Source organism: Platalea leucorodia, assembly GCF_965183815.1.
Source record: "Platalea leucorodia genome assembly, chromosome: 21".
Classification (NCBI taxonomy): domain Eukaryota; kingdom Metazoa; phylum Chordata; class Aves; order Pelecaniformes; family Threskiornithidae; genus Platalea; species Platalea leucorodia.
In genome coordinates, this window is record NC_138843.1 from 2,533,148 (window position 1) to 2,558,625 (window position 25,478).

The following is a 25,478-nucleotide window of genomic DNA, read 5'->3' on the forward strand; positions in this document are numbered from 1 at the left end:
GTATCCACGTTTCAAATTTGAACCTATTGAGGGTGGGAAGGGTCAGGAATAGAAATGCTGGCTAGTTGCTGTGATCCTGTTTGGGCAATCGGACCAAAAATGCCTCCATCCTTACATTTCACAGACCTGATTTCGTTGTCAAAACAGACCAAAAGCAGTATTGCTTGTATTGCTTCAGAAAGGCTAATCGGTGAAAAGTACCATTTTTAAGATAGACGATAGCGAGCCAAGTGATTTCCGTGATTGAAATTGTTTTCCTCAGCATTTTCACAAGCTTTTTGGTTTCGTTTGAGAGGTGGCCGCATCTCCAACATCTAGTAAACAGTTAGCAAACCTCCCTCTTCTTACAGAGGAAGCACCGAAGCCTTCATTCAAGGTATCTCGTACTAGAGGAATGGCTTTTAAAATATTAATCTGAGAAAATCTAAAACCCCTTAATGATTCTTGGCTCATAAAACTGTTTAAGTAAAGCCTTTAGGGAAAACCAGAACTGCTGTTCACCTTTAGCAGAGTTGGGAATTTTGGATGATTCAGTTTCCTTCTGCCAGTTTGTTGTGTGTTTGTTTTTTTTTTTCCTCAGTCTTTTCCCAATTTAACAAGATCATCTGATAGCTACAATAAAATTCTGCTGCAAAAACAAGCAGTGTTGCGTGCAAGAGACGATTACCCAGGGAATTTTGAGCATGGATGTCTTAATGGGATTCTTGCCAGACTAAGGTCTCTCTAAATTGTCTTGTAATGCAAATGTGTACAGATGCTGAAGCCATGCTGCTCAACTTTTCTTAAGAGAATATTTAATAATTATCACACTTATTAGTATTTCCAATATATGGAGGCAGAACAGGAAATTTCTTTGTGGAATAGTGTTTCTTGTTGAAAACAGTGTTTCAAAGCAAATCCATGTGTTCAAAAAACAAATCTAAGAGGGTTTGCTTTCCTTTGCCTGCGCTTTAGAAATACCAATATTTACCTTCCTTTTTTCTACCCTATCTTTAACTTACAGTATCTGATAATAGATTTAGTCGTGCTAAAAGATAAGCAGTGCTGCTGAAAGGGATAGATACAGGCCATATGAGCAGACTTAAATTCTGACTTAATTTTTTTATTTAAACCACTTTTTTTTTTTCCTCCTGTATAAGCAAGTGACTATGGGGTTGCTATTTTTAAAAAGGGGTGGGCTTTGGGACGTGTTAATTTAACTTTTCCCCAAACTCCATACTCTTGCTTCCCAGTAACAAAACAATGGAACTTATTTCGAGATTTGTGCTTAAATTTTCTGTGATGAATTTGCCAGCACAGCATTATCTCTGTACAAGTGCTTTGGGAAATGTTGTTTCAACTTGTTTTATGCTTTCCCGGTTTTACCTTCTATTGCTTTTAGTCTGAGTTACAGAAGAGAAAAATCCCTTCAGGAAAAATGGTAATAAAAATAACCATTTGTGCGGAATTTTGTCGGTTTCTAGTGCACTTGTGGAAGAGGGGAAGCGGTGCTTGAGCCTCTGTCTTGGGGATTGGGCTGGGGAGAACAGGCCGAGACCCTGAGAGAAAGGTAAGGGCGTTTAAGTGGATAGTTTTGAGTCAAGAATGCAACACTGACTAATAAAATTAAAATAGCTTTGAGGGCTACTGGTTCTCGGTTTCAGCGAGGGTCTGGAACACCCTTTAGTAATGAGTAATGGATGCAGAAAATCCAATAACAAAAAAAAAAAAGGAACTTCTTTTTCAGAGAGATGCAGTAATTGTATCAAAAATACAATTTTACTTGGAGTGAAGGAGACCTCCTGTGTTATTGCACTAAAAAACAGGCACGGTGTTTTGATAATTCTTTCATTGTAGACGTATTTTTAATTGATTACCAGACTGCTTTGAGCAGTTGTACTAGACACTGAAAGCTGCACGGGGACGCAAAGGATCTTTTTTCCCCAAAAAGCCTTTCCTTCACAAGCCTTTGGAAATCGTGGGAGTTGGCTGTTGGTCTTCCGACAGTAAAACCTCACTAAGTAGCCCCGTCTTGTTAATAGTGAAATTGGTGGGAGTTTGTAATGATTAAACTGCAGAGAATCATCCTTTAAGCTCTCGTGGTGGTCTGGTATTAGGCATAAAGAGTTGAGACTTTTATGATTGTGGTTTCTCTTGCTTGACTTAATGAGTAGGCCTCCCTTAACTCCCTGGAAAAGCAAAGATAAAAAACATAAAAAAAGGAGTGCTGTACCACTGGGAAATGTGCCTGTAGTCTCCAAACTGGGATTCCCAAATGAGGCTGACTTCTGCCTCAGTGCTGAAGATACGTAACCGTGTCTGAGTTAATTGGGAGCTAGGGGCCCTTGGTGCCACAAAACCATCTTTGATCTTTCCTGTTTCTTACAATACGCGTTCCCTTTGACCTCAGACTACAAGTCACCTCCCGTTTTGGTGTGGATTTGCACTGCTTTCCAGCTTTGGCCAGGTGGAGAGCTGCGGCCGCTTGATACCGATTACGTCGAGCCGTGAAGTTGGGCGTCTTGGAAGCAGCAGCAATGGGATCCAGTGACCGACTGGCCATTCGGAAAGAAAGTGGTGTTCAGAACAGAAGTGTTGTGGCTCTTAAAATGAACTAGATTGTGCCTATATCTGCCCCTGGGGCTTATTCTCCCCTTGCAGTGTCTCTGTCTGCAGTAACCTGTCCCCTAGCAGGTGAGCCCTTCTCTGGAGACGGGTAGGTTTGGCTCTTCAGCGTCCTCTGGAAGTCCCAGGTCCGTTGTCTGCAAAAACAAAGTTTGCATTTTCTTTGGAGATGGACCATTGCATCCTTGCAGCATCTCTTGCGGCTGTTTCAGATCGTGTATTTGTCGTAGAACAATTCTGTATCCATCTCAGCGCTCTTGAAGAAGAGTTACTAGGTTTCTGTCTTTGCATTGCCGTGGAAATTTAGGAATAGGGATTGCAAGAAGTCATTTGGTGGTTCCTGCTGTTGGGAAGGAATTGGTCCAATAGATATGCCGGTGTATTTGCTGTAGCCAGGTTCTCTTGCAGCCAAACAAGGTCGCCTGCTCTACAGTGATCGGAGTAAACTCGATACCAAGTGACAATACTTTAATTATTTCTCTAAGGAATTGAGCCTTCTTTTAATTTTCTTCCTGAAAGGCATTGCCTAAATTGCATATATGCGTAGCTTTCCTTTCTAATGGAAAACTACTGTACCTTGTGCTAGCCAAACATCTTGGCTTAATGATCGCGAGCGATGTGTGGTTTGTCCCAGGATTTTTCAGTGTATGCAGCGAGCTGGAGCTTCCCTACCAAAGCCACCTTTCACAAGATTTGCAGTCTGGTGGTAAAGATGATCAGAGTACCAGATTTCACGTCGGAGGCATCTGTTCTTTTCAAATTTAAAGGTTTATTTTTGCAAATAGAGGATCAGGAAAAACACAGTTTGGTTCTGCGCTAGGAAGCAAAGACTCTTTTGAAGCACATCTGGAAAGGTTTACTTGAAGTTACCAAGTTGAAACACAAAAATTTCACTGGGCTTGAGCATAAAACTTAAACTACCCTGTATGTAAAACATCACTGGAGTGAGTTTTGTTTGAGTTGTTTGCTTGTCCTGTGGAGGGTTGCAAAGACGAGACCCGCCAAGGAGCTTCACACTTGGGCCTAAGGAAGAAGAAAGATGGGTTTGAAAAGCTGGGTGACCGCTGTCGTGGCGGCACAGTAAAAACCACTGGCAAAGCGCGGTGTGCTGCAGCCTGTCGCTCTGAGGCTGGCAAGCGTCGGCCCCCGTCCGCCCTCCTGAGTCGTGAGGGTGCAGGACGGGAGCTTGGCTCCGTACGTACTATTTCTCGCTCTCTCCCCCTTTCCCTGGTTCCTCTTTAAAGAAAGATTTCTGGCATCTGCTCTAAAACTGCCGTGCAGCAGGGAGGCGTACCGAGGGGTTTTGCCTTGCCTGTGCATTGCTGCCTGGGGAAGCGGTGCCGACTTGTTTCGGTTTAAGTTTCCAAATGAATTATGCTGCTAAGAATCGTATCGGCAAATACGTTGCGTTTTAATCAGGAAGATTTTTTTTAACCTGGATTAGACGAGATCAGAAGATCCAGGCATGCATGAGAGAACAGGCTCCATGGCTAGCTCAGCTCTCGTGCCTGTGGGGTGACATCTTGATGACAGAGGAGTTTAATTGCTTTCTGGTTTGCTGATACAAGCTATTGTCCATTTAGGGACTGAGTTTCTGCTTTACGTTGCAGGCACAAAGCCATTTTGATTAGGCTACGCTTTTTTTTTTTTAACTTAATCGTGTGTCTTGCTCTCTCTCTAAACTTACTCAGAGGTCGTGGTTTTCTGTATTTCAAGTGGGACGGTATCTTTGATGCTCAGATTGTGTAGGGATGTAAAATTTCCTATGCTTACGATGCTTCCTTAAGGGCTGTGAACACTGAAATTCTGTAACTCAGCCACGGTTTCAGTAATGTCAAGCTTTTTTTTGAGCTGACATTTTTAATAAAACTTGTTTTCTGTCTTATAGGGGCACACTTGGTTTTTGACCCTGGAAAGTTAACCTACTGAGGAAGTGACGTTTGTGCTGTAATAGCCCACTTAAAATTACACAATTATAAACAAGGAAGCCAGTATGTATTTTGCAGTTTAGCAATTAAAACTTTAAAATGTACAGCTTAGCATTTTGGCTGACATAAAAGCTCTTTATCATTTTATTGCTGCTTGCACTGTGTTATGGCTAGGATTTGTAGGTGCTTTAATATCACAGTGATAATATGCATCCATTAATGCATATTAGGAAAATGATAGATTATAATAAATGCAAACTACAGTTCACAGAGTAATTGGTAAGTCTCCAGTTCCTAAACCTTCATCAAAAGCACCTTTTTAAAAACTATTTGTATTAAAAGCTCGAGCACTCACTTCTGCCCCAAACAAATGTTCCTTTTAAACGTTGGGGAGAGGAAAATGGGGTAGGAGAGTGGGGAACTGGGCCCAGCAGACAGATGCGGTTTTGTTCTTTGACGCCACTTCGCTCATCAAAGTAATAAATGGGGTAATCTCAGAGAGGGGGAGCGAACAGGGGTGTACATCGGTTAATTTGGGGCTCGCAGCCCACGGCGGGCCCGTCCCACCCCGCAGCGCCGCGCTGCTCCCACCCGGAGGCTGCTTGTGCATGGTGGGGTTTGCAGGTGCCGATCTCTGGAGGAACGCAGGGTGACCCGAGTCCTCCAGGAGCATCCCCATGGCCGTGTTTCTCGCCTCGGCAGCTGACGGTTGTCACAGTGGCTGCTGGCACCTCTCGTGAGTAGAAAGCTAAACTTTTGCTTCAACAGTTGTGGATTTACATGGCATTTCCAAGACTCTTTCCCTGAGAATGTTGTATTTGAATAGCAAAACTAGTAGCTTGTCTCCAAGGCATATGTAGTATAAAAAGGTCTGGAAGGCTTTGTAGTTTGGGTCAACAAAAATTATATATGATCTATAATTTTCAAGTCTCAGCAGACTCGATCCCATCTGCAGTCTGTTAGTGTCCTCAACTTCAAATGAGATTGTTGGGAGGCCTTAAATTGCAGATGGAAATTGTGTTGCAGGGAGACGGTATTTTAATTCCATAAGTAATAGACGTGACATAAAAAAGAATCTTCGGGAGGCTTTTTACTGCTGTGTTTCTGGTAGGAGGTAAATATAAGCCTTGAAAAAGTGGAATGTCTTGGGAGAAGTCTTTTGTCTCTGCCTAATCTGCAGTGGTTCTCTCTTGGGCCAGCTTTGGCTAATTGACTGCCAGTAAACTTCACACAGAGTCGCTTGAAGTTGTTGTGGGTATATTCAAAGGTATTTATTTCCCCTGGGATTTATATATCTTGCTGCTAATGAACTTTGGGACTCTGAGGTGTCTCTTGTGAGTCTGTCACAGCGAGACACTGGATATATTTGCTTTGGTTTTGGTCTCTGTTTTACTTGGCAAAGTCTCTGTGGTGGGTTTAAAACGAAAACGTAAATGGAAATCTAAATCATTAAGTTCTCTTCAGGTCTGCAGGACACTTTCACAAGCATCCAGGTCTGCTTGAACTGAGTATCCTCCCGGATTGGGATCCGACCCTTTTTTTGCATCCTTTGCCCAGTTGTGCTGAGAAGCCGGAGGAAGTAGAGGAGGGAGTATGCCTATATTTGGACCACGCTGCGTGGGCAAAAGAAACATAAACTAGTCATAACCAAAGAATTAAAGAGGAACTCATCAGAGTTTGGGGTATTAGCGAGTCTGAAATTTATGCATTTTAAGCGATTTCTGTTTCTTCTCATTTTTGTAACTGACTTCTGAGGTGCGGCGGCTTTACCTGGCTGGAACTGCACGTGACCGTTCAAAATGTCCTGTTAATGCCGGCCTTGGAGTTAGCGTGATTTTATAGTTTCTCTGTATATTTATTGGAATTCTTGCTACTAATTTTAAATGTTTGCAAGAAGCTTTAAATTCTGAAAATAATTCCCTTGTTCCAACAAAAATAAGGGTAAGCTTTCATTTGCTCTGTTTGCTCGGCATTTGTGACTCTTAACATTCAAGAAAACAGACAAATACACCGATACTAAGTATAGGCAAATATTTTCCATATAACACTGCCTCCAGTATAAATTCCAGTAAATGCATAACAGAACTTCTCGAAACAACGTATTCTGTAATTATCTGTATTTCCCTGAAGAAACGGGGAGGCTTCCAACTGGTTACTTGACCTGAGGATTTCAAATGTCCTTTCTGGACCTGTGTAGGAATATCCCATCCAGCTTTTCCACTAAACATTTTAAAAACCTCATGCCAGCTTTGATCATACCCGATAAAGTATTTTATTAGTTTTACATTCAATTTTGGTGTGTTTTATTGACACTTTCTTGTTCCTCCTGCTCTTTGCTCAAGCTTCCACATGCCAGATCCGGAGTATTTAAGTGCAAGAAACTGTTTGCGCGTTGCCACCGCCTCTGTGAGCTTTCAGAGTATGTATTAAGGGTTACCAGCTCTCTTCTAGCCCGGGGAAGCTAGAAGATGGAGATGAGCATAATACCACGCTAATAAAAGACAAATGTTTTGTGGGAGCTTTGGTTTTTTGGTTTAATCTCATGACTTCTGAAATAATTTTACGGTATCTGGAGAACCGTCTGACGAAAAGCATTTGGGTCTGTGGGGTTTGATTCACGTTGGCATCCCAGAGCAGAGCTGTAGCATTTGAAAGCTTGCTGCTTTATTTCTCCGCTGTGCCCGAGGAATACAGCAGGAGCTGTGGAAGGCAGTGAACTGGGCACAGAAGCATGGAAATGCTCTTTCCAGATAGCAAATAAGTGAATTTTTATGGGGTAAAATGCTGGGTTGTCATCTGACGTAACTGGGGTCTGTTCAGGCTCCTTTTGAGGGTCTGTTTGCAGGGCAGGTAGACACGGCGGAGCTGGCTCCTGAGCATCCAGCTCGTGTTCGTACTCTGCAGGCTCATTGCGGCAGCACCGGGGTTTGTGTGAGCAAGCTTCCCTGCCAGCGGAGTTCACTCTGCTCAGCAAGTTTTATGCTTTCTGCTGAGTACTCTTGCTGCTATCTACATTTATAACGATAATTTACATTTGGGTAGATCGCAGTGAAGTACAGCCACGCATTTGCGGTTTGGACGTTCCTTTGGAAGCTATTCCTATAGAGCTTTGGGGCATTGGTGAGTTCGACTGCAGGAAGGACTCTCTGGTTTGTTAAAACAGTTCATTTTCTCTTACAGTAAGATGGGAGGAAGCTTGACGCATTTTCTTAAAGATCCATTGTAGGAGCTAGCAAAGAACGAAGACGTGGTAATGATTTGCTAACCTTTCGGTCCTGCGTCAGGAAGCCTTTTGTCGAAACAATAGCGAGCCCCGAGCAGACATGTAATTCATGCGTCTTAGGTGTGTTTAAAGGGGCTTTGCTTGCTCTTGGTCTGTGCATAGTTTAGAAATTTGTTATTCTTGCGTGGCGGTCGCTTGTTCTCTGGTCCCACGGGTCCCAGCAATCATGCACATTCACCCTTGGACCTCTTCACCAGCGCTGTCACCGTTACGGATGAGCGTGTTAACTGCAGAGGTGAACATCTTGTACCTGGCAGCAGCAAACCTGTTGAACTGGCAGGTGGCTGGTTTAAAATACTCAAACTGTTGTTTTCTTGCTTAGATTTTTGTCTTTATCCTAAACAGCTTCCAGTAGCTATTCCTAAGTATATCGAGTCTCATGGAGGAATAAAGCTAGAATTTGTTAGCTGGAAGATGCTTAGGCTGTGCCGGTGGCCCCGTTGCTCGGACAGATCTGTCTTGTTTTGCCTCTTAATTGAACACAAAGGCGAGGTTTCATCGGCATCCGTGGTATACCGAAGATTTACTGAACCCTGTAAGTTGGTGTCCTCTGGAGAAGGCAGACTGGTACCCACGGCAGTACCACGGTCCTGTCCTAGGGCCGAGGAGATGGCTTGTTTTTATTAAAAGGAAAGACAGACAGAGGGAAAGACCTTGTTGCCACTGAAGGTGGATGGGACGGCGTTTCTAGGAAGCTGTAACGAAGGAAGGTCACTGTCTTGGCATCACTAAGGAAGAAGAATTAGGTGACTCTTCAGAAGATGACGGAGGGATTTTGGAAATGGTAGCAAGAACTCTTTAAAATTGGAATTTGTCCATACAAGAACATTCAGGAAATTTAATCCAAACAAAGTGAAGATATAAATTGAAATATGGTTTTAATTTGGTTTAGCTTAATTCGTCTGTTTGCTTTTATTCTGAATGAAGGTGTCCACGCAGGAATTTAATTTCACCTAATAGAAGTACTTAAATTCGTATCCTTAATTAGGTTAGGGTGTGCGTGTGTTCTCTTCTTCCATGAGCGTTCTCAGACGACCCATGGCCAGGGAATTGGGCACCAGCAGAAGGGAGGCGATGCCCGTGTAGGTGCAGGGGTGGCGTTGCTGAGGAGCCGCGAGCCTTCCCCTCCTCTCCCTGGAAGGGGAGCTCAGACGGTGCAGTGACTCCAACATCCAGCTCTTCCCTGCGATCCCCTCTGTGGAGCGCGGCAAGGCGTTACAACGCTGATATTCCGCCACGGCAGATCACGAAACCCAGCAGCCCCTAGGCACACGCAGCTCAGGAGCGTAGAAATACTGCGTTTCAGGGGTTGAAGGCAACAAAGCTAAAGTTTGCCATTTAACTCACACGAACGCTCATTTTTAAGTTTGAGATTACACGTTTAACTTCAAACCATTCTGTATGTAGATTAGGGAATTTATAAGTTCTGTAATTAAAGCTTGTCCTGATTTGTGTAACAGTACTTTTGTATTGTTACTGCCTCGTTATTCTACTTACATGCTTCATATTAGCTTTTTATTCCACTTAAGTAATTTTCCAGGATTAATTGCAGAACTTCGCAAATCCGTAATTAGCTGTACAAGATCCGCATTGAGATTTTTTTTTTAATCCAGATTTTTTTAATGTTTCAAATGCTTGTTTGCTCAAGTATGTTCATACGAATTTCTGGACACACTGCACAGTACATGCTGACACCGTGAACAAAAAGCTGGCCAGTCTGTCTATGAACAGTGTGCTGTGGTATGCAGTGTCGTGGCACTCAAGGAATTCAATGATCTCTGTACGAAGAGCAAGATGTTGTTTATTGTTTCTTCATAAAGGTTGTTGCGGGTCTGTAAAACTCGCTATCTAACACCGAGCAAGCGCTGTCAGCTTCAAGTGTGTTCTTGCTTTACTCATCATCATAAATATCTCGCCATCATAAATCTCAACAATTTAGGGTGTGATGCAGGACTGTTAAATCGTATTGGATGGGCTCTTAAAAGGCTCTGAAGACTGTCTTGGTATGAGCTTATTCATCTGTGCTAGAAGGGTATTTTCTTGCTAGTGAATTTTTTTTTGCTCATGTCAGTGTATTGTGGCTTAAATTCTTCACTCCTGGGCTGAAAGCATTTGGAAAGGTTTTATGAGAGATGATGAACTTAATGGGCTTTCAAGCTGTTAACTCCTCTGCTGCTAAACGTAAATGTCTGTTTCTGTAATCCTGTGGAAGTCGGTGGGATCTTTATAACGCTGGGAGGTGCGAGAACTGTGATAGAAAAAGGACAGCACAAGCGTTGGGACTTTGTCTGCTAAACTCTTGGCGTTTTTCCCGTTGAAATGTGTATCCCGTATATGTGGCAACGTGGTCGCTCCTAAATGACGTTTCAACCGATTTGCAAATTCCTCTGTCCCTCTGGAAGGCTTCGCAGTGGGATCCCACAGGCAGCGCGTTTTTCCACCCCGTGGAGCACAGCTCCTGTGCTGCGGAGCGTGTCTTTTCGTGTGTCTTGGAATGGTTTGTGTGACTTAGGAAATAAAGCCACAATTCTCCTGAAACGTAAGAAGTAAAAACTTAGCGTGGCTAGCATTGCAGATGTTATTTCTTTCCCTATAGTCAAACCTCAGGTAAGAGTTTGACTTCCAAAGCCTTCGTGATCTTTGTAAAATCCCAGCGAAGCGAAAAGTGCAATCACAGTGCAAAAAGGCTGAAATTCAGTGGTGGTTCTGTTTTGAGCAGGTTTAAGGGGTTTTAGAGCTAGCAGGAGTACGACTTCGGGAAATGTAAGCAAATTAGTACGGAGGAAGAGGCCGATTGTTGAAATGGGCAGCGTAACAACAGAATTTTGCAATGAAGTTGCAGTTTGCTTTTCCAATGAATTGCCAGCTTTCTATTGGAAAAAATTTGCTTAGCGTGTTCTCGGACCTAGAACTGTAATAAATTTTCCCCTCAAATATCCAGTGTTTAACTCAAAGCTTACCTAAGCGCCGGAGATGCGCAGCTGAGCTGTTCTGTGCCTGAAGCGGGGCGCGGGGTCAGGAGGGACTCGGCGTAGCCCCGCTGGCTGCCACCTCAGAGCTGTTCTTTATCTGAAGTGAGGGTACCGCTGGCGACCTTCCAGTGTTATCCCTTTTCTAGGTACAAATCGCTGCTTCAGGACTTTTTGTATTTTCTTGCTTGGAATTCTGTATACTTCCCTGAACCTTTTTCCTTTTTTTAAAAAAAAAAAAGGCGGGGGGGGGGGGAAGTAAAAAGCATAGGTGAAAAATCAAGCTGAGTATTTTTTGGCAGTGAATGTTGGAGCGTTAAATTTCTCTAAGGTAATCTTTTTTTTTTTTCCACTTCTTTTTGTAGGATGCTGTGACATCAAAACCAGTAATCCAGTTTCAAGGAAGCCAAGGGGTAAGTTTGTACGTGGGTTGCCTTGGAAAGTTCTTTACTGGCTTACACAATTAATCTGAGTAAGATACTTGTTCTGTATGTCTGTCCTGTTCCAGTTCAAAGAATGATGCTCTGATTTCTGAAAGTGAGAGATGTGAAGTTCAGATGTGGTGCAGGGAAGAGTCGTTTGCTCATTTATCGCATGGATTCTCTCTCTATAAAAACTTTCCACCCCCCTCTTTATTTTCTAACCTTGCTAAATCCATCGCACCGGCACCGCTGGCGGTGACATTTGGTTTTGTAAGGCCATGCTGTTGGGTAGAACAAGGAAACGGAAAGTTCACTGATGGCAGTACTGTGGTGGGCGCAGGAATCCCTGGAAACCTCGCCTGTGTCCCGAGGAAACGCCACGCCAAGCCTGGTAAACTTGGTGCAAGACTTTATGGGTACCAGTTATTTACAGTAGCAGTGCTTGGAGGCTGCTACGAATGTACGGAAGCTTTATTTAATATGCATGTCTAAACAACTGTGCAGTTTCTGCGAGTACCAAAAGTTTTTTATATTTAGGAGGTTTATTTCTATAACTTCTGTTCCGATCACTGAACTCCTCCAAGATATTTATAGACGCCTGAAACCGTCTGTCATGCCAGTTACTGACAACGCTGAGATTTAATTGGTAGTGTTTCTGGTAAAGTAATGCAACTCTTCACTGAACTTTAAAAATGTCATTTATATACCTTTTAGATATAAAAAGGTGTACGTTTAACTTCGGTGCTCTGCATAAGGAAGGGGAATTTAATTTTTTTTTTTCCAAGAATCTGAACTCAGCTGTAAAAACTTCTGGTTTTGTGGGGGCATGATAAAACTTTCAAAAAGGCTTGAATTAAGTAGGCATTAGAGTCTAGCATCCTTTTCCTTGCCCGTATTTTACCTTGTGATATTAGTCTCACTAATAGTACATAGTACTCTAACAAAATGTAGCAGGAAAGACGTGATTGTTATCTTAAGTTAAGAAGAAAAATACAAACCTTTTTGTCCTGGAAAATAAAGAAAGGAGCAATTTCCAGGTTTTTTATTTTGTTTACAATTAAACTTCCCAGAAAGCTCAGCATGAAAGCTGAGATAAAAATCTGCAACTGAAGTTTGGCAAAATCAGAAGCGAGTGACAAGGAAAACTTTTAAGGGCGCCCGATTTGTTGCTATGAGATGAGCTAACAGCTTTGCCTGTATTAAAGAAGCTAAAAAGACGGCAAATGCTTTCCTTTGCCTTTGTAGAGCACCTTGGGAGGATCTACACCTAGCTTCTCCTGTAAAGCTGCTTAAGTTCTAGAAATGCCTCTTCTCTTAATCTTCCTCGAAGGAAATGTAGCAAAATGAATCACAAAAGCTTAAAATGCTCCACTGCCCTCAGCCACCGTGCTCCCCTTGGAGTGGGTTTCACGTGGAGGCGATATGGACCTGGGCATCTTCAGCTTAACCAAAAGAAAAGCGATTTTGAAATGATGCAGTTCCTTATAAAATGAAAAATATTTTCAGGTTATGCAATTCCTTGTAAAAACTAAAAATAAATATTTAATGCACTTAATTGTATTTGAGCCCTTAACTTCCAGAGAAGAGATTTTGGTGAAAGAGCTGCCAGTCCCCTGTAATTACAGTCCGGGTTGAATGGAAAAGGAGCGAAGCAGCACGACTGCATCTGATGTTGCCATTTAAAGAGCGAAGCGTCGAGCCCTGCGCAGTGTGAGCAGCGCCGGGGCGTTGCGGGTGGAAGGAGGATGTTGGCAGCACAGACCTGACCTCTGCTTGCCTCGTTTTCAGCTGTTTAATTAATTGCACTGTCGAGTAAAGGCCAAAGGTAGAGCTTTGAAGAAAGCGAGATCCAGTTCAATTGGGGCAGATAGAAAGAGCTCTTTGTCCTTTTATTATTATTTTTACTGGGTATGACAAGAAGCTGGCAGCTGCGTAACCATCTGTTTTTAAGTGTAGTACTCGTACATGTCACGATTGTGCCCTGCTTTAAGGAACTGACGGCAGGGCTTTAAATACTTTCTAGTAAGCCTCCTATCAATTGGACTGAAAATAAATTATATTTTCTCAAATTAAAAATTATAGACTTCTCAAATTCAGATGATGACGTTAAAACATATTTGTTTAGCTATTTATTTTTGGAATACACTTTCTTCCACTATACCTTAATTCTCCAATTTGTTGCTTCCTATTTTGCTTCCTAATAAATGTTGCTATGGAGAAGATTTCCACTTACCTTTTGAGGGCGGTAGGTTTTGTGCGTAGCACAAACGTCGGCGTGTGATTTAAAGCAGTGTCCAGTGATAGGAGGTTTTAATAGTGTGACTTTTCTCTGTAAATATCCCTCTTGCAAAAAGGAAAAACTTGGAAATATTTGATAACTGGGGGAAGCAGGACATAAAATAAGAGTTTAAAATAAGCTGCTGCTTCCTTAATTTAATTTAATTCTCTAGAAGCCTCCTGACCTGTTGAATCTCATTATTTGTGGGGCTTTTAAATTACTGTGTCCATGTCTTTTTTTACCTCTTCCCAGTGTTAGTCTAATGAGTGCTGTCAAGGATACTCTCAGCTTCTAATACACAGAAAAAACCTTTCATGTTTAATATTCTAATTAACCAGAGAAGGGAATTGGCCAGGAATAAAACACGGGGTCAGCAAGGTGGCAGCTCTGTCGGCCAGGTGCTGAAGGGAGGATGGCGGTGGTTCTAGCCCAAAATAAAGCAGCTCTTTCAGTGACAGGGGACGAAACCTCCTGCACGGCTCCTGCTCTGCATCGAATCTCACAGGAGATTTTATAAACTGTGGACTGTAAATGATCTTTGCCTTGGGATGCATTTCTTTATAGCAATGCCACTCTCGTTAATTACTTTTTCAGGGCAATAATCTGTGCAATAATCAGAATTTCGATAGTAATAACTAGGTCGTAATGAGCAGAGCGTTACTCTGCTTTGAGATGCTGAAGTGGGACTATCTGGATATTCCTTAAGAGCAGCATCTGTTCATTACTTTTTCATCGTGAACTGGATTTTCTTGGATACCTTTCTAAGTTTATACGGAGTCTGGAGCGTTTTGCTTGTTTCAGCATGCATGTAAATGAGAGTTACAGAGCCTGAGTACCGAAATGTTAAGAACGGTGGTGGCTGGAGTGCATAACCTTACAAAAAAGGCTGAAGGTGCTTCTATTTCAGTAAAAGCATGTGCAGAATTAGAGATGAGGTTGGGTCAAGTTTGCAGGTGCTTACTGGGGTGGGGGGACCTGAGATGGGGGGAGTAGGGAAAGAACTGAACTGAGGAGAAAAAAAAAACCCTTCAGGTGCCAAATACATGTGTGTTCATGCAGCTTTCTTAAATATGACTGTTAGGAACAAAACGTCTTCACCTTACGTGATTGGAAAATATGACGTTTTCCCCTGTTTCTTGGGATGAACTTGTGCTGGTATTAATAGAGGAAGGTGAAATTGCCATTCAGAATGAGCTGTACACAGATGAATATTACTTGAAAGAAGAAAAAAAAAACAGAAGTAACATCTGTACTGAGCTATTTTTAAGTGTCTATGGTTACTGGTGTAATACTCGGCACCAAAATTAGGGCTCCCTCAAAGCAGTTACCATGCTGATTTGGTGGCTTGAGAAACCTTCTGTTTCAGCTAAAAATAATTCCTAGATAACGGCCGGTTTGCATATGCTACACTTTTCAGTACTGGAACGAGCAACATTTAACACTGAAGTGACTCTCGCTTCTGTCTCATTTTACGTCCTTTGAAGAAGGTGCAGAAACTCTACAAAAATGCCAAAGTCGGGGCGCTCGGAGCAGCTGTTTTTTACCGTGGTAAACCAGGAGCTAGGAGCAAGTTGTTTTAGTATGTGAATATATGATTTGGTTGCATCCTCCAGGTTTTATTTTACAAACCCGGCGTGTGCGGCACAACTCGCTCCCCCAACGAACGGCGCTGGATGCTGAGCAGACCCATTGCATTTGCCTTCTTGCCCCGTTCCCAGCAAATTAACTAGCGGGCGAACGGTGCCAAGTGTAAAATACCCACAATCTACTGTTTACATAACTTTGTGCATATTCTCAGCTCGCTTGTAAAGCAGAAGAGAATTTTATTTGTTCTGGATGGGCGGGGGCAGAGGGTGGCGGGGCAGATTAAGGGCTCAAGGCTGCCGGCGCACGTTTGGCCGGGGAGATAACGGGGCTCAGCTGCTGCCGCCGGAGGGTCAGCGCTGCCCGTCAGCGCCCGGATCGCCATCAGATCTGCTCCGAGTATTTTTAGATCCGGATCCTGGGACCGCGCGGGGGATAACTTGTCCTTCTGTATCGCTCGAGTCTGGGTTTCTTGGCTTGGCGTTTCGAAAGAAGGGAAGTCTGTTTGGAGGGCTGGCTGGAGGATAGCTGGTCTTCCCGGGGAGTAAATGGAAAATGCTGCAGTGGCTGAGCTCAGTGCAGGTCACACAAGCGTTTCTTGCCGGTTCTGAGAACATCCCTGTGGTTTAGCAAAGTGGGACAGATGCAGTGGGTTTCCAGGCTGCTGTAGATGTCTGAGGTCAAAGGGAAACCACCTAGAAACCCTTCTGTACCAGCAGCAATCTTCTAGGGAGCACAGTCATATGCGGATGCCACGAGTTGGTTTGCTGGGCATATATATTTTGTGCATATATGTGGCAATCTGGGTAAATATAAATGTGTGTGGTAGGGTGTAGCCTAAAATAGATTGAAGCTGATGTTCCTTCTGTCTCATTTTCTGGAAGCCATCTTAATTATCAAATATTGATGTGATAGTAGAGCTCAGATGCCGAGATTTATGTTGGATCTTGAACGCAGAGGGGAAACAGTTTCCCTTTTGAAAAATGAATGGCTGGGGGGAGAAAAACAACGCAGATTGCTGTAGAGTTGTCTGCGGAGCACACTTAATGCTTGATTAAATATTTAATTTAGCAGCAGCGTCACACTCTACTGTGAGCCATGAAATCTCGTTATGGAATTATAATCTCTTAAAAAAGAATAAGCATGCTACCTAGTGACCTGGCTTGTACTATGTTTAGTGCTGGATCACTAATTCTAAAGAAACAAGTCTCAAGTGCTTTAAATTGAATATAAACAGTGGTAGCAAGTCTGAGCCTGAATCAATAGAATTGGGTCAGATTCCTAGAACAAGATTATTGTGGGCTCCGCTTTGAAAGGCAGCGAGCCGCCAGCTCAGATCTCTGTTCTGTTACAGACAGAGCTGTCTCTTTACCTCTGGCTACTTCTGTTACCTTATCTTTTCAGTCCATATAGGTTTGCTGGCTTGAATCCTTCTTGTAGTTTCTTGCTCTTCATAGTCTCCTATGCAGTAATCCGTATGCTTTACTTGTAGTGGGTTGCAAAATGGCTATAAAGCATAGTGACTGCCAAAAAATTGAGTTTTGTGTTAGTGTGGGCTACCCAAGTGACCAATATTTTTCTCCCTCCAAACAGCACATCGCAATTCCAAGGCCTGATAGACCTACGGAAGTGCGGACTTTCACATTTTATCTTTCAAATATTGGCAAGGACAGCCCCCAAGGGAGTTTTGACTGTATCCAGCAGTATGTATCTAGGTGAGTGGTACAGCAAAAAAAAAATTAGCCTTTTTTTTATATGTATCTTGTCTTCTGTAGAATCTTGTCCCTAACAAACCTGAACAAAACTTAATACATGTTCTTTCTTTTTAGAGTCTTTCTAATCTGTTTGCGTGTGTGTATTTGGGTAAGGACGTGCTCACAAAAGAATCTGTTTACCTCTCGGCTTCTTTCTGTCCCCTCCTATTATTTAGATAATGCAACCTCAGTTATTCCCCAGGGACAGCGATGTGCCCGTTTGCAGTGTCGGGAGTATCTTTTCCATTCCATTTCTTTTGCAGCAATGGCAATATCCATTTGGATTGCCTTGGAAGCATACAGGATAAAATCACCGTGTGTGCTACTGATGATTCCTACCAGAAGGCAAGGCAAAGCATGGCACAGGCAGAGGAGGAGACTCGCAGCCGGAGCGCTATCGTCATTAAACCTGGGGGCAGATACGTAGGTAAGCAGCAACTTGTTTTGGGCGTGTCTTCACTAGCTTCTGAAGTCAAATGCTGACATTTGTTTTGCTTGCCCGTGAAAGTCTTTAGCAAGTATCTGGTAGTTCCTTATGGATGTCCGATTTATTAGGGTGCTACTCTCCTTGTATTGCGACTTCTTCATGGCTTCCATCTTCACCCTCGAAGATGTGTGGCGGTGTTTGTGTGGCCTCTGAGGATTGTCTGTGCGCAGTCACATCACTCTGGCATTATTTCATGTTTGTCATGCGATGATGCTGAGAGCATACTGCTGATCCATCAGAAGTGTCTGTGCTCCTAGCGAAGTCAGCTAAAATGTACCACCGCTGTTGTCACACATCTGGTGTGTGCCTGCACTCGAGCCCTTAACATGCAACATCTAGGCTGCAGATAGCAGAGCGCTTGTGCTAATAAACAAAGAGACTAAAGCAGTGCTGCTGACTGCAGCCTTTAACAAACCATCTTATTGTGACAATGCAAGGAGAGTCTTAGGGGAGGAAATAAAACCGTGGCAAATATCAGTGGGCTCCAGAAGGAGCCTGCAGAGACCCAGCTTTGGGCTCAGGTCCCTGCTTAAGCTCATCTGGTCACAAACAAGACACAAATATTAACCAGAAAGCAGAGGTTTGGTTTGGGTTGTTTTTTTGTTTTTTTTTTTTTTTTGGCCAGCTGTTTTTTCTGCAGCCCACGTGGTCTGTAGCCAGCCTCTTCTCAGAGGATGTCTGTGATGAGAATGGTGAGTTGCAAAATGTAGAACTGACCCTGACTCATTGTTTTATCAGCCAAGCGCTCAAAGCTGAGAAATAAGATAGTAATCAGGAAGGAAATGCATTGATTTCCTGTAGACTAGAAGATTATTTTGTTTAGCTTATATTTGAGAACATTACAGTAAGTGGATGAAGTTGTTAGGCTTGTGAGGGAGAAGATTCTCAAAGCAAATTGCTTCCCGGAAAGACAGAGCAAAACTTTTGATTTAAAAATACTCCTGCTAAAACATTTACCGCTCTGAAATGGAGGTACAGCCATGTAAAAAGCAGCGGAGTGGAGCGCATGCTGCATATATAAGATGTCAGTCTTTAAGACAGGAGGAAAGCACTGGTCCAAGAAGGAAAAGCCTGGGCAAGGACAGTCCTCTTGCGGGATACGCACGTATTTGGTGTGCCAGCACCATCAGCTGATTCACTTGCAGGCTAGTCTGGAGGGAGAAGGCTGGCTCTCACATTTCCATGAGAACACAGAGCTCAGCACTTAAACGTCAGTGGAGTCATTCCAGGCGGCTCAGATGTGGAAGAATTTATATGAAATGTTGAAATCGGAGATCAACAGAACAGTATAGATGTGAACTAACACTCGAACGAATATATATGTAAATAGAGAGAGGATGTGTCTGTAGGGGGATATGTGTGCTTATATATACACTAAATGTGTGTGTGTGTGTGTACATCTATATATATGCACATGTATAAATATTTCAAAAGAGTTCATGTTCTGGATTAACTTAGTTTTTTCTTTTCCTATCATTGCGCATTTTGGCTCCAGCCTTAAGTGGAAATGTCCCAATGTGTTTTTGCTGTTCATGACCTGGCAAGAGTTAAGGGAGCTCTAGAAAGCTGACGACGAATCTTCTCTTGTCCCTTTTCTGGAAATGAAGTCCAGTTGACCTCTGAATTTTGGGATGTTTAATGTGCGAATTGTTGTTTTTCTCCCTCTCGTCTTAACTCAGCCCGGCCGGCGACGGGCCGTACTTGCTTGCATCAGCGTGGTGCGTAATAAAAAGCCAGGAAATGGGGACTGAGTTATGCAATCTACATTTCAGTAAAATAAACACTGCAGACAATCACCAGTATCTTCAGATGACTCAGTTGAAAACATTGCTTCCTAGCAGTGGAGAATTGCCATGCTGAAATAAATCTCCAAAATTCTTGCAGTAAATGCTGGTTGTTGTTTGTCCTAGTGAAGGTCACTTTCTTGAACCAAAGTCATTATTGATTGCATCTCCGTGTTTTAGACCTTGGAACCAACAGATTTTCTTTTTTGATTTGCTGGTTTCGCCTTTGGTAGCAGGAACCTGGCTTTGTGACCTGCTTCTGTATGGAAAATAGTAAAATTCTTTGATTTGTGCTTTAGTAGGTGATGTGGGACTTGTGTGAGGGTTCTAGTTAAAGCTGTTTTTTAATAGGAATGGGAAAACGAATTCTTGTATAATGCTGTCAGAAACCAAGAACCACATTTGGGACAGAGTTGAGGAAGCTGCCTCTGAGGGCTCGAGATGAACTTTTGAGACAGCTTTACCTTCTCACATATACATAAATGTGATTGGCGGGTGAAGCAGTTATCACTGCAATGTAGAGGGGTTATTCTATTCGAATAGACAGCACACTAATGAATAGGCTCATGTATCGGTGTTAGACCCCATTCATGTGGCTGGGTTCGGCGGGGGGAAGGGAGGTGGACCCAGCCCCATAAGGTTCCTATTGTTCCAAAAGCAGAAACATCTGCTGGACTAGCATTTTTGCTGAGATCAGCAGCAGGGAGCCACTCGTTGACCAGTTCTGGTCTTTCCACTCCGTATTTTGACTCTTCTGCATAATAATGCAGAAGTTTCTTCTCGTAGGGAGGGGGAAAAAATGGTTAGATTAACCATGGGGATACATGCACTTGGGATAAATGAAAAGCTGGCAAACAAAGAGAGCTTTATGTAAGCTTGTGGCCAATAATACTCCGGTTTCCAGAGCTTGGTGTTGCTGTTTACTTGTTACAAGCTTGTCATGAATCCTAAAACTCATGGGATACTCATTCCGGCGGCGTATCGGAACGGATGGGGTGTGCTGGTTGTGTTTGTCCTTCATTGTCATCTTCTGGCACTTCAGGTGGTGTAACGAGCTCCATATACGTGTTGACAGACCACTGGCCTTTGCAAGGTGACTGCTGCAGTTCACTATTCTCATCTCATTTTAGGGAAAAAGGTTCAGGTGCGTAAACCTGCACCAGGAGCTTCCGATGCTGTTCCCTCCAGGAAGCGCCCAACGCCAGTCAACCTTGCCAGTGCAATAAAGAGAGGCAATAGTGCGATTTCTCAGAGACCCTTCAAAGATAGGGTTGTGCACTTACTGGCACTAAAGCCTTATAAGAAACCTGAACTTATTCTCAGATTGCAGAAGGATGGACTTTCTCAGCAGGACAAGGATTTGCTGGACAACCTTCTGCAACAGGTTTGTACTCTGATGAAGGCAACAATTTAGGTAAAGGAAAATGTCTTCTCAGAACGGTAGGACCTTCTGTATTAGTCTGAACGTAACCTCTGTGTCTCAAAGCTGCAGCTGAATGTTTCTCTAGAGGCCGTGTCCGACACAAGTTCGTGATTCATGTTACTGTTTTGCTAGAGATAGCAGAAGCCTCTCGTGTGTACGCCTCGGTTTTGGTGTGTGCAACTAAGCTGTATGATTTTGGTTCACCCGATCAGTCACTTCAAGAGGAGCCCTTTTGGTTGGTCGTGGGGAGAATTATCTAACAGGGGATCTACGAGCTGTTTGATTTGTTATAACCTATAGATGTATTCTATATATTTTTATTAACGTGGACATAAAGGATCACGTTCTGTATCGATACATGTAATGTTTCCTGTGTGAAGGAAAAAATATGCCCCTCTCCACTAAGCTTCACATCTTTGTATTGTCCAGACCCATGCCTTTCCCGCTTAAAAAGTGCGGCTGGTTAGGTGTGAAGATCATGCAGCTTCTTGCAAAGCATATTATTTGTATGTCAAGTGTGAAAGCTGTCTCCGAGCTGAATCAGTTCTTAACACTTTGAGTCATGTTGAAGGGGCCATTTTAAGAATTCCGGTAAATACCTTTATTGCTCTCACGGTGCAAAACACATCATGGATATTTATTTAAATGCTGCAGCTGCCCTCTTCTGTATTGGATTTTTTTTTTTTTACTCCTTTCATAGCTGAAAAGAATGAGAGGGTGAGGAGTTAGTTTGCCCAAGGGCACAGGGCAGGTCATATTGAAAATGGAGTTATTGCTGGCACAACTTGCTCCTTCCCTGCATTTTAATCCTGTAGCCCTTAATTTTCCAGCAGTGCTAGAATTCTTTTGACCACCCTTTTGAATGCTATAAATAGGTTTAATACTAGAAATACTGTTTCTGCTAATCACCTTTTATTTAATGCTCTCACAAACCCCCAGCAGGCAAGCGGTGTGTTCGGCAGCGCCCGCAGTGTCAGCCCGATGGGGCTAAACGCTGATTTGGCTGCAAATGTGTTGCTCGTAAACTGCATCTCCTTTCAGCGCTACCAGGGCTCCCATCCACAAGCAGACACAGATAAGCTAAAAATTACAGGCTGCATTAAAGCTACATGTCTAAATACGTCTAGGTGTGGGTTTCATTGTACTCTTGCATCTCTCATAGGACTCTGTGTTCCTGCTGGCCTTTTTGCCTCATTTTGCAAGGTTTCTATTTTTGGGAGGCCTGGGGTGGAGCTTGCAGAGTCCCACACCAGCAAAACAAGGAGGTAGCAGCGCTCAGCCTCTGTGCAGAGAAAATCTGAGTTGTTCTGCCTGGGCTACAAGCCTTGCCGAGCAGCGTGTCTCCCGCTGTAGAAAGAGGCAGTATCTGGAGAGATTCTCGGAGAGTTTTTGAAAAAGAACCTGGCTTTGCTTTTGTCTCTTGGGCATGTTTACTGGGATATCTAAATGTAAAACACAGCTCAAATTCTTCTTGTATTTTGGCTCAGGATTTTGGAAGGCTGACAGAACTGAAAGGAAAAACAAAGTGTTCATCATGTAAACTGATAACTGTGCCTTTTATTTTTTTGCTTATCAGGAGAGCTTTGCTGTATTAGTTCTGCAGCTTTTTGCTTTTAAATCCATAGATTTTTAATATTAGGTCATAGTCTCCCCAGAGCAAAAGCAGAAGAATTAACAGCATCTTCAGTTAATTCAAGACTTTCCACTCCTTCGCTTGCTTTTCTGAGGCTATCTTACTGCTGCGTGGCTAATACAAATTCATAAGCACACCCGTCTCGAACGGAGCGAGCAGTGGAGAACAGTAGTCCTTAGCCAGATGCACGGTGCCTCCGCTGACGGAGCAAAAGCATCTTCCACTTTCAGGTGTCGTGCGGTTGTCAAACTGAGCGGCTAAGGCAGTGAATTGGGGACGCGGTTGCTGGCTGTGCCAGTTGATCAGCCTGGCTGCGGGCATTTGGCACCTCTGCTTCCGTATCCCTTTTATGAAAACAAATTTAAGGCTTTGTTTTCTTCCTAAACTTGCAGCACTAGCACCTAAGAAGGGTTCACTAAGGCAGTATCTGTGAAAGCTTAATTGGGGCTTTTTGGTTTGTGCTAGCATTGTGTTTTTCAGATGTGCAACCAGCAGCAAGAAGTAAAATTTTCAGTCAAGCTGTGGAAAGACTGATTAAAGTGGGAAAACTCTTAACAAGTTGTTTCCATTCTAATACAATTCTGCCAGTTCCAGCAGTGTTTCCTATCCGTGTAGGCACCATGCAGAGTTTTGTGGGGAAACTACACACGATAGAATTGGATAAAACGTCACAAAGCTTCTCCTGCAAGCGTACTGAGCTAACCGCAGCACGTGATTTAGGTGCAATGCTTTATTGTAAAACCCTGGGTTATAAGCTGGTAATCACAGGTTTTGTTCGTGCCCTGAAGTAGTCCTCGGAAAAGTTCTCCATGAAATCCAGCAGATGATCCTAACGCACTGAACGGCGCAGTGTAATCTGCAGGCTCCCTAATGCATTCTATCTGCAAGGCATTCTCTTTGCTGCTCCTGGAGAAAGCAGCTTTCTGTCGCCTGTTTTACTGGCCTGTTAATGAGAAATTATCTTCTGGCAATTGTTAACTAAGCTATCGCCGTAAGAGTTCCTCTAGCAGCTAATAAACCGCACCATTTTAGCTATCAGACAGGTGTGATAAGTGAAGTGCCTGGTCCCTCCAGGGTTTATTTCCAGGTACTTCTATAAACTGATGTCATACCGTTCCAGACTATCCAAGGTGAATAATCTATTTAGATATCACTTGTTTCCCAGTAAATTGGATATGCTTTGGAAACTCATAATAAACGATTGCAATGACGAGGCAAAAGGAAAGGTGCAGTTTGATTAAATAATCTAAATGATTAGGAAATGAAGTATAAAGTCTCTACTTGTTCTCTGACACTACTAACTGCTGCGAAGTCTGCTGAGATTTTGCCTGTATCTTAGACCTCTTCTGTTAGAACAAGTGAGAAAATTAAACCCTTAACAGTCTTTTGCAAATTACTTTTGTTTCAGGTGGCAAATTTGAGTGCCAAGGACAGCACTTTCACACTGAAAGACTGTGTATACAAAGAAGTGCAGAAGGACTGGCCTGGCTACTCTGAAGGAGATCAGCAGTTGCTGAAGAGGATACTTGTTCGGTAATTATTCCATCTTCTCTGTAATATCTGAAGCTTGAGAATACTGGGCCAGGTCAGTTGCTGTAAATCACGGTAACTGAAGTCCGTAGAACGACGGTAAGTTGAGTGTTTGACTTATTTTAACATGAAGTAAGTCTGTTTATCATCCAGGCAGCTGTAGAAGTTGACTAAACTTGAATATGAAAGGGGAGGCACTCTTCAGATCGTCCTAGGTTGCCTTTAAATCATCATACTGAAAGCTACGGGAAAAACCTGGATGGTGAACAAAAGCTGTTACGGTTAAAAGTTAACGGTTGTTTAAAATCCTGGGAGATGAATGGATTAAGGCAAATGTGTCCAGCTCAGCTCTCCATTGAAACTCTCCTTTCCTTTTTCCATATCTTCTTGTACATGGCTTCCTGTGCAGACCGCCGTGTTTGTTCAAGGCAAGGAGAGAGACGTTACCGTGCAGCCGCGTCCCCTGGCTGTCTTGCTCAGCCGCTTCTGTGCCTGTGGATCTCCCCATTCCTCTTGAGCTGTTTGCTTTGGAGACTTTGCTGCTTAATTTCTGTAGCCTTATTTGGATGTTTGTTTACTTGGGTGTTTTTCTTGTGTTGCAAATACTGCTAGTATCACAGTCGCCCTGCAAGATTAAGATTTAATTGAGGTAGGGGATGCATGAAAAAGCACGAGGCAGTTCTGTAGAGACAGGTCCCCTGAAACACGTGCTGGTCGTCCTGCTGCCCGTACGGTGTAATCCCCACTGTCCAAGGGATGCCCGTTCTCACGTTCCTTCCTGAAAATAGCCCTTAACGGAGTTAGCTGAGATGATAGCTTTGTCTCATTGGTTGCTAAAGATGTTTTTCCTCTGCAGATATTTTTCCTTAGGTGAAGCCTCCAAGCTGGGAAGCTCTCGGCTGGCAGGCAGCAGGGAAAGAGAACATATCTCCCAGGTTTCTAAAGGAGAGTTCTGCTCTGAGTGTTTCTATATTTCCCTCTCTGGGTTTTCAGTCTGTTTGTACTGACTTGGTACAGATTTTGTAATGCGGGTGGGGATTTTACTTGACTTGTTTTTGAGTCTTATTTTATTGCACTTTTGGTTAAGATTAAGTAGAGCATGCTCTGTTTGAACAGATTCCATGATTTGAAAGCACAATTGGCTTGGAGATGAGACTTTGTTAAACCAACAGAAACTTGCACTTAAAGTGCTTTGGCGTGCTAAAGAAAAATCAAACTTGCTTAAATGGCCTTGATGTTGAATTATAATTAAATGGAAAAATACAACTGCCATGCAATCTTTATGGCTTTCAAAAAAGTTAATTTCTCCCTGTAGAAAGCCATGTTTACTGCTTTTTCTAGAATTGTGGCATTCAGTTATGCGAAGGTCTAAAAATAGACCTTGGAAAGGATGTATTCAACTGTACAAACAAAGACCCGCTCAGCCAGTGCAGGTAATGAGGCTACAAAATGGAAAAAACATGTAGGGTTGAAGACAGTAGAAAAACATTCACAAAAAGGGCACAGGCACCAGACGCAGGACTTTACGTAGCTGGCTGGGGTAGTCTGCAGGGTTGCCTAGATCCAGCCAATTGTTAAATGTCCTCTTGGTTTCCAGGTCCGGTTGCCGCTCGATGCTTCGTCGGCTGCAATAATTAGCACATCTGCAAATATTAAAACTACATCTAACGGTGCCCGTGTTAGGCTAACTCGTTTTTCCTCATGCTGTTTGTGTTTTCCATCCTTTTACCATTGTAGTGAAATGTTTTTCCGCTGTTACAAGAGCCGCTGAATTGAAAGTCATCGTCTTTCATTCACTT

The 25,478-nt window shown here is 43.1% G+C and overlaps 1 protein-coding gene across 2 annotated transcripts in view; it reads left to right on the forward strand.

The window, feature by feature from the left end:
* Positions 1 to 25,478, forward strand: part of ELL (elongation factor for RNA polymerase II) — a 55,262-nt gene that overhangs the window by 15,224 nt on the left and 14,560 nt on the right. The window contains exons 2-6 of one of the 2 annotated variants that reach the window (XM_082331175.1): positions 11,150 to 11,197; positions 16,662 to 16,783; positions 17,086 to 17,249; positions 20,224 to 20,477; positions 23,558 to 23,682. In XM_082331175.1, the coding sequence (XP_082187301.1) occupies positions 11,150 to 11,197; positions 16,662 to 16,783; positions 17,086 to 17,249; positions 20,224 to 20,477; positions 23,558 to 23,682 (713 nt within the window). Of the gene's footprint in view, positions 1 to 11,149; positions 11,198 to 15,362; positions 15,651 to 16,661; positions 16,784 to 17,085; positions 17,250 to 20,223; positions 20,478 to 23,557; positions 23,683 to 25,478 lie in introns of those variants that run through there. The other variant, XM_082331176.1, reaches the window with a different exon arrangement.